At 41.2% G+C, this 13535-nt stretch overlaps 1 protein-coding gene across 1 annotated transcript in view; it reads left to right on the forward strand.

The window, feature by feature from the left end:
• Nucleotides 1–12934, forward strand: part of LOC146810619 (melatonin receptor type 1A-like) — a 58113-nt gene extending 45179 nt beyond the window's left edge. The window contains exon 2 of the mRNA XM_085614434.1: nucleotides 8423–12934. Coding sequence (XP_085470560.1) covers nucleotides 8423–9207 — 785 coding nt within the window. The 3' untranslated portion in view covers nucleotides 9208–12934. The remainder of the gene's footprint in view (nucleotides 1–8422) is intronic.
• Nucleotides 12935–13535: the final 601 nt, after the last annotated feature.

The raw sequence follows: 13535 nt of genomic DNA on the forward strand, positions 1-13535 counted from the left end.
GCCATAGTTTCATAGGGAAGGCGTTTTTTGATTTGCCAATAACTTTGGTGTAGTTTGATGAATATCCAGGAACATTGCCACAAAAACGTCCACACACCTCTGCTCCTTCCTGAAAAGTTTCTAGGTGATCTGTAGACCAGGGGCCAAGAAAACCGGGAGGTTCCAAAACACGCTTTCCGCATTCAAATTCCCATAAGAATTTTAAGAGGTAATACCGAGTTAAAGGATGAACAGAATTACACCAAAATTGGCAGAAAGCTCGATCTTTCCTCAAAGTGTGCTAGTTGTGAGTTTTTGAGAAATTAAGCTTCAAACTAAAGTAGTATTTGAACGGTTGCTACTCCTAGGGTACCGCATATAAAATAAAAAAAAGATAGAGCAATCTGATAGGCCTAGGGTGCTTTTGCCCCCTATCAGTCACCTCAGAACTTTAGAGCCGGTACCGGTCCCACAGTACTGAACAATCTTATTAGCTTGTCTCAACATCAACAGAAATGTTGCAACCCCATTTTAGGGATTGGGCTGCGGTCCTCTTGTTCTGACTTTTGTTAAAAAAATAAGGTATAATGGGGGCAGGGTAGGAGTACCATGACCCCCTGACCCTTGCGGAGGGTTCCAGAGGGACACCCCTGACACAAAGTGGGGCTCTGAGAGCCCCCTTTTCGTACCACAAGAATCTCGCAGCACCCCACATGGGCCCATCAATGTGGTCCCACAGAAGGACAAGCATTAAATAGTGAAGCTTGCACTGTCCCGTTGTACCTCAGGCTGACACTTTTGCAACTGTACTGTGGAAAAAATATATAAATAAAAGAAAAATTTAGGTGGATGTCCATGGGGATGTTGCGCAACAAATGAAGGTTGGAGAGAAGCATGGTTTTGGACACCCTCAGGGTTTGGAGTGCAGAGCTGGACTGCATGCCGTGAATGGGGGAAGGCTAGGCATGACTGAGGGTTGATCACTCACGGGGTGTTGGGTGCAGGGCCAGGACGCAGGCCAGGCATTTTATTTAACCTTATGTTGTGCACGGCTGATGGCCATGACCATGCCTTGGGGGGTGGGGGTGGCTAGGTGCAGGTCCTGGATGCTGGCAAGGCCTGTGTCTAATCTGTCCTTGCGCAGGGTCAAAAGTTTTGCCCTGTGATGGAATAGTGTAAATGTGATTTTAAAAAAACGGTTATGTGACATTAAAGTTGGGTACAGCACTCAGATTTTAGCTTACACTAAAAAAACTTAGAAATTCACTGAAGAAAACAAAGGTTAAGGTAACATTTTAGTTAGGCCTCGTAATAGTTCAAAACTAAGTGTTAAGGTAACCTTTTAGTTAGGCCTCGTAATAGTACAAAACTATCATTAAAAAAAAACAAATACTGAAATTTGCCAGTTATTGTTTCCTGTGGGACTGGCCAAACCATCTGTTCATAATAGATTCTCCACCTGTGGGTATCTGGGCATATACACATTAAATAGTTGTAATACAGTGCTATAAACAAATTCTATGTAATAAGGATGTTTATAAATTGTGGATATTTATTTACAAAACTTTGTTTCTAATTTTGAGGCATTGGAAATTGTAGAATAATGTAGGATGTGGGGTTTCCCACTTAGACGTGCTTTATCTCTCACTTGTATTGTGAGCATGGGTGTAAGATCGTATGCCAATGTGCCCATTTCAGGAACGTATGTAGTGTATCTTTCTAAACTATGAAGTGTAGTCCATTGGGTCCGGATGAAAGGGCCTTTACAGTATCAAATGCCCATCTGCCAGCCTCTTGACTTAAAATTGCTGATAATGTGAAGTATTTAGTACGTAATCCCAATAGGGTAAAAAGAAAATTGTCCAAACCTGAAACATGTTGAGTTACTTCAAGGTTACAAACCCTATAGAGCGATGTCATAATGATTGCATGATGACATCAATGATGTCATTTAGCATGTCATAAGTAATATAATATGTGCGGTCGTAAGCAGTCCAAAGTGGGGGGCAAGTTGTAGTTAGTTCAGTAAACTATAACCAATGAATTTCAGTGGTTATCAATCCAGTTACAGTGGGTTAAAACCAAAATCAAGATATAACCCCAATGTACCATATGATAACATCGAGGCATACAGCTCAGCAGTCATAACTGACTTGAAGAAGATGTGCAAAAATGCTGCTAAACCTGGACGTGACAACTTATCGAGAAGCCAAAGATTAGCAATAAATGGTTTGGAAAAAGATCTAAGTATCGTGATCAAGCCCTCCGACAAGGGGGGCAATGTTGTCATTATGGACCTAACCAGTTATAAAGCGGAGGCTATGAGACAGCTATCGGAAGAAACCTGTTATGAATTGATCGATTGGGAAACATGCCAACGAACAATACAGGATTATCATGGTCGCCTGACGAACTGGTATCATCAAGGGTTGTTGGATACTGATGAATATAAATTACTGAGAACTGAGAGTCTGCGAATGCCGTGTATATATTTCTTGCCGAAAATTCATAAGAACGCCACTTCTTCACCAGGGTGTCCTATAGTCTCCTCAAATGGGGGACCCTCCCACACTAACTACTCAGTAGTAATTTTAGAGGTACTTAAGTTAAATCTCCACATAGAAAAAACTGGAACTGTGGAGTAGCCTGTCCCTCCCTCTCCCTTCCTTACTTTTTTTACTTAAATACCTCCCATTTTGTAGTAGATATTCCCCATTTTACCACCATTCCACTTGGTCCTACCCACATTTACTACTAAATGGTACATTTACATATATGGAGATCTCCCCATAGAAAATATAGGAGAGGTGGAGGTTCCACTCGTAGGTTTGTGAATTACATTTTTGTAGTATAAGTACTTCTGTCGTACCACTTCAAGTACTCAAAAAATCAGTTTTGAATCAGTCGCAAAATCTCTTTCTAATTGGTAGAAACTGGTGCAAACTGCATAACTCAAACTTTGCATTTAAATCATCCTCTTTGTTTTCCCAATACTGTCATGCACCCAGTTCTCCAATATGGAACAGATCTAAATGACAGAGACCAATTTTTGGGATGTGCAGTTATTAATGATTTATTGCATTGTGATGAGCACAATTATTGAATTAACTCAATAAGTCCATCTCTTCAGTTGTTTAGTCATCAACATCCAGTATTTATGCCATTGAACATTTACTGGATTACTCTATTTGTTTTTCATTTCATTAGGGAAATCCCTCCATTCCTGCTGCCATCGTCACATAGCTCCATCCCTGAATGTTTAAAATATTTTATGCATCCTTTTTTTCTGTTTCCATAGCCCATTCTCTGTCACAGCAAAGAGGTCTCTCCACTTTTCACATATGATATATTCACCAACTTTACTTTTGTTTTTGACCCTCACGTTCTTTGTTGGCTCTTAACACTTAACTCATGTAGATTTTCAGCCCCAGTGAGCACCACTTTTATTCCTCCACAGAAACTTCCTTCTTGACAGTCCTGAAACTGCTTTCTTTTGTCATCTACTTATACCACTGCAAGGCTTTTTCCTGTAGTACTGGCTTGTTGGATTAGTGTCTCACTGGGCTTATCCATCAATGATTTAGACTAAGGGCCTGATTAAGATTTCAGCGGGTAGGGTACGCCATCACAACTGTGACAAATATATGATCCACTGAAATATAAAACCCGTTGGATATTATGGGATTTTTATTTCAGCGGATGAAAAATCCATCACTGTTGTGATGTAGTAACCCATCCACCGAAATCTAAATCCAGCCCTAAATAGCATACTCAGTCAATTAGTCTGCATTTGAGGAAAACACTTGCACCTCTATTCTATGTGCGAGCCACAGGGAATAAAATGGGACTTTTTCCTGCTCACATGCCTTGATGGATGAATTGGGTTCCTTGGGATTCACTGACCCTCAGAGTGCAGGCTGCAAAACATTTTGTCTCTTTCTGATTCCTACCCTGCAGATATTGATACCATTTCTGCATTTTACCTCCGGCACACAGACGGGGAAAAGGTTTTCTAGTTCTCCCATGGCACTAAAAACGTCATCAATGTGCCAACCTGAGACTGGACTGAAACCACCCTGAACCCACTCAGCAATATCTTAGTAACATGTGATTCAGGTAACAATCAATCCTATGAAATATCACAGGGATAATTAGTGGGATCCAACCCATTTGTTCAGTATGGAAAGGCACACTCAAGAACACTAGGGAACTATAGATACATTTTAAAGATGTATTTTTATACTAAAACACCTATCCTAGTGCATGCAATATCCATTACTAATATATTATGTATTGCTATCAACTATTATTAATATAAACACTATAGTAGCAGTCAAATTTACAGAAGTGTGAACAGCAAATAGTATTGTGCCATTTTGGTAAAATCATAAAGCTTTCTTTATGTCAATACAATCCCACCCTCATCCTTTGAATTAAACAAAAGGGCATAGTTCGAGTTTCAAACATCATTCACGCCCACATACCTCGTCTGAACAATGAAGCAGTCTTCAGTAGAATTGCAGTGTCTGCTATTCTCATCTACATTCGCAGACAGACTGAGACCACCAAGGGAATGTGTCTCCCAGTACCCTTCAGTAAAGAAAGGTGATACGTTTCTGTACAGCCTCTTCACAGAGTCTCTGGTATGAAGTGCCTCTCTATCTCTCATACCCAGTTCTTAGCTTTTATAACATATCTGATTATTGTTGAACTTTTCTGAATAAACAATTAGCAGGAAAGACCTTAACACGCTTTCACTTACTTACATTATACAGAACCATGCCTTTTGTTTAAAATAAACAAATAAGTAAAGTTATTAGCTTCTATGAAACTTTGCTAATTATTTAAATAATCACAAAAAGGGAGAATTAGATTCATAGAAAATAACATTAATATATTCAGACAGACTTAATTATCATGTTACAATGAATGATGACACAAATAAATGTCTATTGTATATTTAAACAATTATACCTAAACAACTAACATATCAAAATTCAAGAAATGGGATACCAAATGTGGAAAATCATAATATTTATAACAATATAATGCCACAGTGAAAGCATATGGCCTACAATGAGACCTGAGAGACAAAACACAGCAAAGACCTGCATTCACAATCAAACAATAACATAGTCCACACAATTATGCCCAACACATGAAGAAAAGTAAGGATGGCCTTCCATTCAACTCTGCAAAGTTCTGAATGGTGTATCATGAGTAGATCCTCTACTGTAGCTGGTTTGCTCTTTCAAAGTACTGTCATCCTTCCCTTTTCCAGTCGAAGGCTCATTTCTAAGTATTCCAAGGGCAGCATAGCCAATGAGCTAGCAGTAGTGTGGATACTGAATGATTCATGGCACTGAGTATCATCTCTGGGATTACAGGCTAGGTCTTCATTGTAGGTGTCAGTGGTAGTAGTACTCTTGCACAGCGCCCTTTCTAGTAAAAGAACACATTCATTCAGATTGCTTTATAGATTTTCTACTAGAGCTAAGCTACGCCTGGGAGCTTGCAGAACTGGGTGAAGTTGCAATGTGCTGGGACTTTGAGTGAATAAGAAAGAAAGACTTGAGGGAGCAGTGCTTATATGAACTTCTGAGGAGTATGCGAGAGAGGAAAGCTGAAGGGAGCTCCCAAGGAGTGGCAATGGGCTCAGAAACTTCACTTCCATATCTTTATAAGTGGAGGGACCAGTACTCTCCCACAGGAGCCTATCTCATCTTTCAAAGATGTTATCCTCTGTCATACTCCTCTTTTAGAAGTAAAAACTCACATGGGATCATGACACTAACTAGTGGAGCAAAATGCTCTCACTGTATCAGGAAGTGTGAATTTACCCCTGGGAGACGGGGTATTTCATACAGACACAGTACTCTGGGATAGAAATATCTACCAGGGCGAAACTACTGAATGTCTCCCAACATGGAGCTGCGTGCCAGTCGGGGCCGACTGCCAAGTGGAACTGCAATTGACTTCTAGGGAAAAGTAGATGTTGGCCACAATAACTCGGTTTGATAAAGTCACAATACCTGGGCTACTCTATTGATTAGTCAATAATTAAAAAGAAGTTCATTCAGAGGAAAACCTCCTTTGAGAAAGGGGACATTTAGGATGACAAGGAAATTGCAATAGACCCGATTCCCAAAGCTACTTGCATGTATGTTTGACTAACAAATGCAAATAGCTTTTTTCACAAGCAGAAAATTACATTTTGTAAGCACACCTCATAATGAGAAGTAAGCACCATAAAGATAAAATTCCAAACGTTGCATGCGCACGATGATGTACTCACACAAAGTTTATCTTCTAAGTAAATCTACCTCTAGAAATGGGGAGTGTGCTGGGAGTGGCTGTTCCAGGTCACAACTATAGTCTTAATCGTTTGAGACTATTTCCAAACCTCTCTGCGACCTCCTCCCATCCAAGAAAAAGTGGGAAATGTACTAATGACAAAGCTGGGAGTTAATCCATTTCTAGAGTGGGAAGAGAACACCCTCAAAATTGGCTGAGTAAAAGTGAAGGGGTTCTGCATCCTAAAAATTCTTCCACTTACAGAATTAAAAAAGTGTCATTGCACAGACAAAATGTAAATTTCCCATATTCAGCACAAACACATGTGCATGCAGAAATGCCTCTGAATTATAGAAAACAGAAGCTTTCTCTTAGTACTCCAGGAAATCTGAGACAGTTTAGTTTTTCAGAGCTACTGTTAAAAACGTTTGTAACTTTCTGAAAGTTCAAAACAAATAGAATGGTGAACTCTAAGAAAAAAATCTATGAATCTTCAAGTCTATTTATTACTTTAAAATATAAGGTCCAGCAACCAAAGTATCCAGCCAACGCGTTTAGTTAAAAATCAATTGAACTTCCCCCATTCGATACCTGGCAATATCATCTCAAGTGGGACGTGGATGGTGTGTTTCGATACTGACTCTGGTATCGAATTGGGGGTTCCAGTACCACCTCTTCTAATGAAATGTGTTTTAAGAGCCTGCCAGATTTGGTGTAGGACACTGCAATTGATTGAATGATGGGATGCCAAACATGGATACTATTGACACTAGTACATGGAGTAGAAAATTAAGCCCTGACGCACTTCAATTGATTTTGAACGAAACGCGTTGGCTGGCTGCTGTGGACAACATGAAAGTTGTCTGTGGAAGTTAGCTACTGCAAATCAGAAAGGCTGTGGAGCTGTCGGAGATTAGACAACAAGCTTAATGGATTACACTTTCAGGGAAAGAGTAGAGGGAGGCAGAAGTGGTATCAACAGGCAATCAGGGAGGGAGGGATGGTAAAGATGGTAACTTGTGGGCCAGAGATTTAGCAAAAGACAGAAAGAGAATGGTGGGAACATTTGGATAACATCCTGATCAGTGTACAATTAGACTGCCTAGAGTTCAGGACACTGCTAACAGCATAAGAGGCCTCAGACCTATTTTAAAAGTATGAGTTCAAAGGACACTATTAGAAGCATTGAAGCACTAAGTGGTACATGTAAACACCTAGGGAACTCTAGCAGAACAGACCCCAGGACACCATCGACAGCATAAATGAGCTTGATATTATTTGTGCTGTGGTTATAGACTGAGGTATAGCACTGCTAAAGTCACCCGGAGATCTCCATATGATCTGATATAATGGTGGTAAAATGGGGAATATCTACTACAAAATGGTTGGCATTTAAGTAAAAAAGTAAGGAAGGGAGAGGGTGGGACAGGCTACTCCACAGTTCCAGTTTTTGCTATGTGGAGATTTAACTTAAGTACCTCTAAAATTACTACTTAGTAGTTAGAGTGGGAGGGACCAGGTGGAGTGTTGGTAAAATAGGAAATATCTACTACAAAATGGGAGGCTTTTAGGACTCCAGTTAAAATTTTACTATATATATATATAATAATCTCTCATATATATATATGAGAGATTATTGTTACAATAAAGTTTAATAGCATGGGCTTACCTTATATTGGTATTTATCCCTCATGCTGCTGAATGTGTCCAGTACACAGTTATAAGTGTGGGTGCGCTATGCTGCGTTATCTATCCTGCAGTGTGTATCCTGCAGTGCCTTCTTATAAGTGTGGGTATGCTATGCTATGCAATATATCATGCAGTCTGTATCCTGCAGTGCCTCCTATGCTGATAGTAATCAACTACATTGTATTAAATGAGCATAATGCTAAATACAAGGTTGGAGTCCTCAGACATCAAGAGCATGAAGATGGCTGATTGGAGGAAGAAACAATGGCACTCTTGTTCTCTTTATTATTCTCATTTAGATGGATGAGATTATAGGGTTGGGATAATGAGGGGATACAGAACAATATTACGTTGTTCTTTTCATTGCATTGCTGATAAATGTTACCCTTGCAATTTACACTTACATTGAATAGAAAGTGGTCTATCATTCACGCTGTTCTTTGTGTGCCTTCCTCTGCAGGTAATGCATTTGTGGTGAGCCTCGCCATTGCGGACCTTGTCGTCGCCTTCTACACCTACCCGCTGGTCTTGATTGCAATTTTCCACGATGGGTGGGTCATGGGTAACCTTCACTGCCAAATCAGTGGCTTCCTAATGGGGGTGAGCGTCATTAGCTCCATATTTAACATTACTGCGATTGCCGTCAACCGCTACTGCTACATCTGCCACAATCTGAAGTATGACAAGGTCTTCACCAGTACAAACACCCTCTTCTACGTGGCACTGGTATGGGTGCTCACCTTCTTGGCTCTTGTGCCCAACTTTTTTGTGGATTCCCTGCAGTATGACCGCCGTGTGTACTCTTGTACTTTCGCCCAGTCAGCAAGCTCCCTTTACACCATTGCCGTGGTGGTGGTCCACTTCTTCCTTCCAATCTCCATTGTTACCTATTGCTACCTCAGGATTTGGGTGCTGGTCATCAGAGTGCGACGGAGGGTCAAGCCCGATGCTCGTCTGAGGATCAAGCCTCACGACCTGCGGAATTTCCTGACTATGTTCGTAGTCTTTGTGCTCTTTGCAGTGTGTTGGGCTCCACTGAACTTCATCGGGTTGTCAGTGGCAGTAGATCCAGCTCTTGGCACATCTATCCCAGGGTGGCTCTTTACAGCCAGTTACTTCATGGCCTACTTCAACAGCTGCCTGAACGCTGTGATTTATGGCATGCTGAACCACAACTTCAGGAAAGAGTATAAGAGAATATTGATGGCATTCTTTCACTCTCGCCTAAGAGGAATAGAAGACTAAAAGCCATGGTGAGACCGTAAATGTTTCGATAAACAGAGGCTGTGGGCTGTATCTTCCTGGCTCTAATGTGAAGGACTCACTGCTGGAGGTCTGGGGGTTGGGCAGACTGAGAACACCTGTCTAGCAATGAGGCTTCGTGTCATAGTGTAAATTAGGTGTAATAGCACTACCCATTATCTGAAACTCGCCAGTGAACTTGACCTCTAGTGGGATTCTGCCTAAGAAAGTAGCTCATCGTTTGTCACAATTATACAAATGAAGGAGATCGGATTTAACAGTGCCATGAAACTAGACAAAACCCCAGTCTGAAAGTAGATCTAAATTACAACGGAGATCCATATGTTCAAACAGGCTAAAAACCCTACTAAAATCCGCCCTAATCCCATTTTATTAAAAACAAAGAAAGCACACTATGTCTTTCGCCATTGTCAAATTATGTCAATATATTACTATGCATCAAAGCAAGTTGAATCACAAATAGTGAAATGAAAAAAAATCTGAAGAATCCACAACAATGGCACAATGGTATAGAACCCCAAACAATCACAGACAACGATACCAAAGCAGAGGAAACAAGTTGAAGGCAGCCAAATCAAACAAAGCAATACGAGTGTCTAACACAATCTTTAGACAAAACCAGAGCACTAACAGACAGTAGAATGAAACTAAACTAGACACGTCTCAAACACACAAATCAGAACCATATCAATCTCAAACTAAGACACATTTAACCAATCCAATGGACCAATACCAGGCACTGACAGCGAAAGCAAATAAAACGAGGCAGATCCCGATTGTTACACAAACCAAACCCTGACCAACAGGAAACGAAAGCAGCAATGATGCCAATCCATGAAAATTAAAGGAAACGAATTGAGAACGATTTCAGCAAATGTCACCAAACAAAAATGAAGAACTAGGCATGTTCAAATCAAATATACCCCGACTGAGGAATTTACCAGACTGAGCTTCACACAGTTGCTAAAGCATCGGGTTAAGAAGGCTATTAACAAGAGACCATGTAGCCTAGCTATACTGCCGAGTACGCTCACTGAAAACATTTCACAACCACATCACACACACTGCAAGGCACTACTTGTCATTCAAACTAAGCTATCTAGAAATCATGTATGCAATTGCGTTTATATTCTTAACAGTTTACACAATGCAAAGCATCCATGTAGTAAGTGAAGGCTTGATTTAGAGTTTGGCAGATGGAAATTTACTCCGTCAGGACAGTACTCGGTTGCACTGAGAGAGTACCTGCCGCCCAAATTATGAGATGCCCGCCGGCCCAGCGGACATCCTCGCTGTAAATGCTTTGAAAGTTTGACAGATGGCTCTGTCAACATTATGGAGCAGTACATCAACCTTTCAAGGTTTATTTTCAAACAGAAAATCCCAAAGTTGGCTTTGCTTTTTGAAAATAATAAATAATGCAATGACACCCTCGACATTGGAGATTTGTCCTATGGCGTAAGAGTTTTCACTGTCCGGTACTGCCAGGTTTGAGGAGGCGGGACTTTGCTTTTGAGGAAGGGGTACTCCGATGCTGTTCAGACAGAGCCCAATCTCCACCAACATCTAAAGCAGAGCTTAGGACACAAAATCAAGCTATTGATATCCATGCAGCGTTCCCACAGGCAGACACCATAGCTAGCTCAGCTATCTTTGTACCAACCTAAAAGAAAGGCACTGTAGACAGCACAGGTGATTCCTTTAAACCTGAAAGCGCTGTAAACTGCTCTATCACTCAGGTTGCTTTTATTTTGGTGGAATTCCACAGACAGCAGAATATTTGCTTAAGATATGCAAGTGTATTAAATACATATTATATTATAGAGCTTGAACATGCGTATCACTTAATAAAGGTACAATAGAAAAAGGGCTTTCCTGCCAGTAGCTAGAACCTACTGTTTCATATCACAGATAATTACTTTGTTCTGTAGGTTTTAGATATTACAGGGCCAGGACTTAGCTGGGTATCTTTGAAACCAGCTAGACCTCACAGGTCAGCCCCCACACTGGAGGGTATCCTAAGGCTGCTTACATACTACGAACTTGGGCATTACGCAGCAGGGTTGCCCTTGTTTTCTTGGGTTATAGCTTCTAAAGCGCATGCCATATATATCCTGTAAATAGGATAGATCTTCAAAACCCAGAATGTAGGGTATCCATCAAGTACATGCATCTCAAAGACATGCAGACTTCACAGCACAGCTATCCCTCAGGTTTCATGGATTTTAAAAGTGCTGGCATTAGAGATCAGATCTATCTCAGGTTGCACAAAACGTTCACACACAATAGCTGTCCATCAGGTTACACAGATGTCACAGGCTGAACAATTGACAGTAGAGTCATTCTTTTGGTACCACACGCCTTACAAACAAATACCCGACTTGGAAGAGCAAGGCATTCGTTAATGTTCAACTGTTTAAATTGGATGGATTAAAGGGAAACCATCAAGACTAAGACCACAACAACAAGACTGAATTCCTACTAATTAATTATATAACTGCATCCTTCTGGAAAAGACATGTGCAGAAAAAACTACCACAAGTGCCATACTGGATATATCCCTCTTCCAAAATCTGTTAGGTTATGTGTATTTGTAAAGCGCACTATCACCTACGAGGGTATTCTGGCACTGAACAGGTGTGTGTGCCTAGCCCTGCCTATGGTAAGCTGGTTAATTGAAAGTGATGTCCGAGAATACCCATCCTAATGATCTAGTTCTGTGCAAATGGGAGTCCCGCGGAGAGGAGGTGTCTGGGTGATTGATGGAAGGAGATGCGACTGTTCAGGTATGTGGAGCCTGCATTGTGTAGTGCCTTGAATGTGTGTGAGAGGAGCCTGAATTGAGCATGTTTGTGTATCAGGAGCCAGTGTAGTTCTCTGAGGTGTGGTTGTGATGTGAATTCTGTATGGGAGGTTAAGGATGACCCTGGATGCCAAGTTCTTGAAGGTTTGTAGTCTTCTACTGAGCTGTTTGGTTATCCTGGCATAGAGAGTGTTCCTATAGTCCAACTTGCTGGCGACTGGAGCTTGGGTGACAGCTTTTCTAGTGTTGCTTGGATGCCATTTCAAGATTGTCCTCAGCATCTTCTGGGTGTGGAAGCAGGATGCAGTTACGGCATTGATTTGTGTGGTCATGTCCAGTTTGCTGTTGATGATTATTCTGAGATTCCTATAGTGGGTTCTGGGTGTGGGTGTGGGTCTGAGTTTGGCAGGCCACCAGTTGGAGTCCCATGGTGAGGTATTTTTGCCAAAAATCACTACTTCTGTCTTGAGGGAGTTGAGTTAGAGAGTCAGCTTTCATTCAGTTACCGACTTTGGTCATGCAGCCAGTGAACTTGTTTCATGTGTTGTGGGTCTTGTCCGTGAGGGAGAATATGAGTTGCATGTATTGCGCGTGGGAGAGGATGCTGATGTTTGTGCTGATGACACTGGGCAGAGGGTTTATGAATGACTTGGAGAGTGGGGTTGAGCTATGAACCTTCAGGCACTGCACAGATGGTGTTGCAGGCTTCAGAGGAGTAAGATGACAGGCTGTCAGCTCTCGTCAGAAGACCTCTCCCACAAGATTTACTCTGTTTTCTTCCCGACAGAAATTATTTCACATTTATCTACACTGTATTGTTTGTTGAAAATATTTCTTCTGTATATTTAATATCTTTGCACTTTAATGTTTGTTCTGTGCCAATTCTACCCCTTTCTTTTTTGTGTGCTTCCCCCTTTAATGGATGGCTTGGCTTCCCTCATTTGCCATTTAGCCTCTCCTGCTGTGTCTCACCTCCATGGCAATAATTTATTTTAAAAAAGATGTGGACAGCAACATTTCTCTGTTATTTTTCTGCAGAAATGTACCAGCCTAAGTGTAAGACAATGCATGTGGTGCAGAGAAGTGGGCTGTGGGCACAGAATGTGTTGCTCTGAGTTGGGCCTGGACTTAAAGTTTGGATGGGTGGTGGGAAAAGTCAAAGGATGGCTGGGTGCTGCACATACAGAGAAGCTGTAAAGCAGCACTCAGGGACTGACTGGGAGGGCATATATTGGAAACAGCAGTGCGGTGCTAGGTCGGGCATAAACACGTGGTATTATTCCTGTGGATAATTCGTTTTTAGTGATATTTCCTGATTATCTCCATCAAATTGTCTCTAGTTGCCATTCTGAAGACCTCTTTCATAAGAGCCTCTTTTACAGAGTGTTTCTATAAATACACTTCCCAGATGACTCCTTTCATTGAAAACATCGTTTAAAGGCATTTTCTGTGGCAGGCTGGCAGCTATTTTGAAACTGCTACTCAAAGAATAATATGTATAAGAAAA

Source organism: Triturus cristatus, chromosome 7 (assembly GCF_964204655.1).
Source record: "Triturus cristatus chromosome 7, aTriCri1.1, whole genome shotgun sequence".
Classification (NCBI taxonomy): Eukaryota; Metazoa; Chordata; class Amphibia; order Caudata; family Salamandridae; genus Triturus; species Triturus cristatus.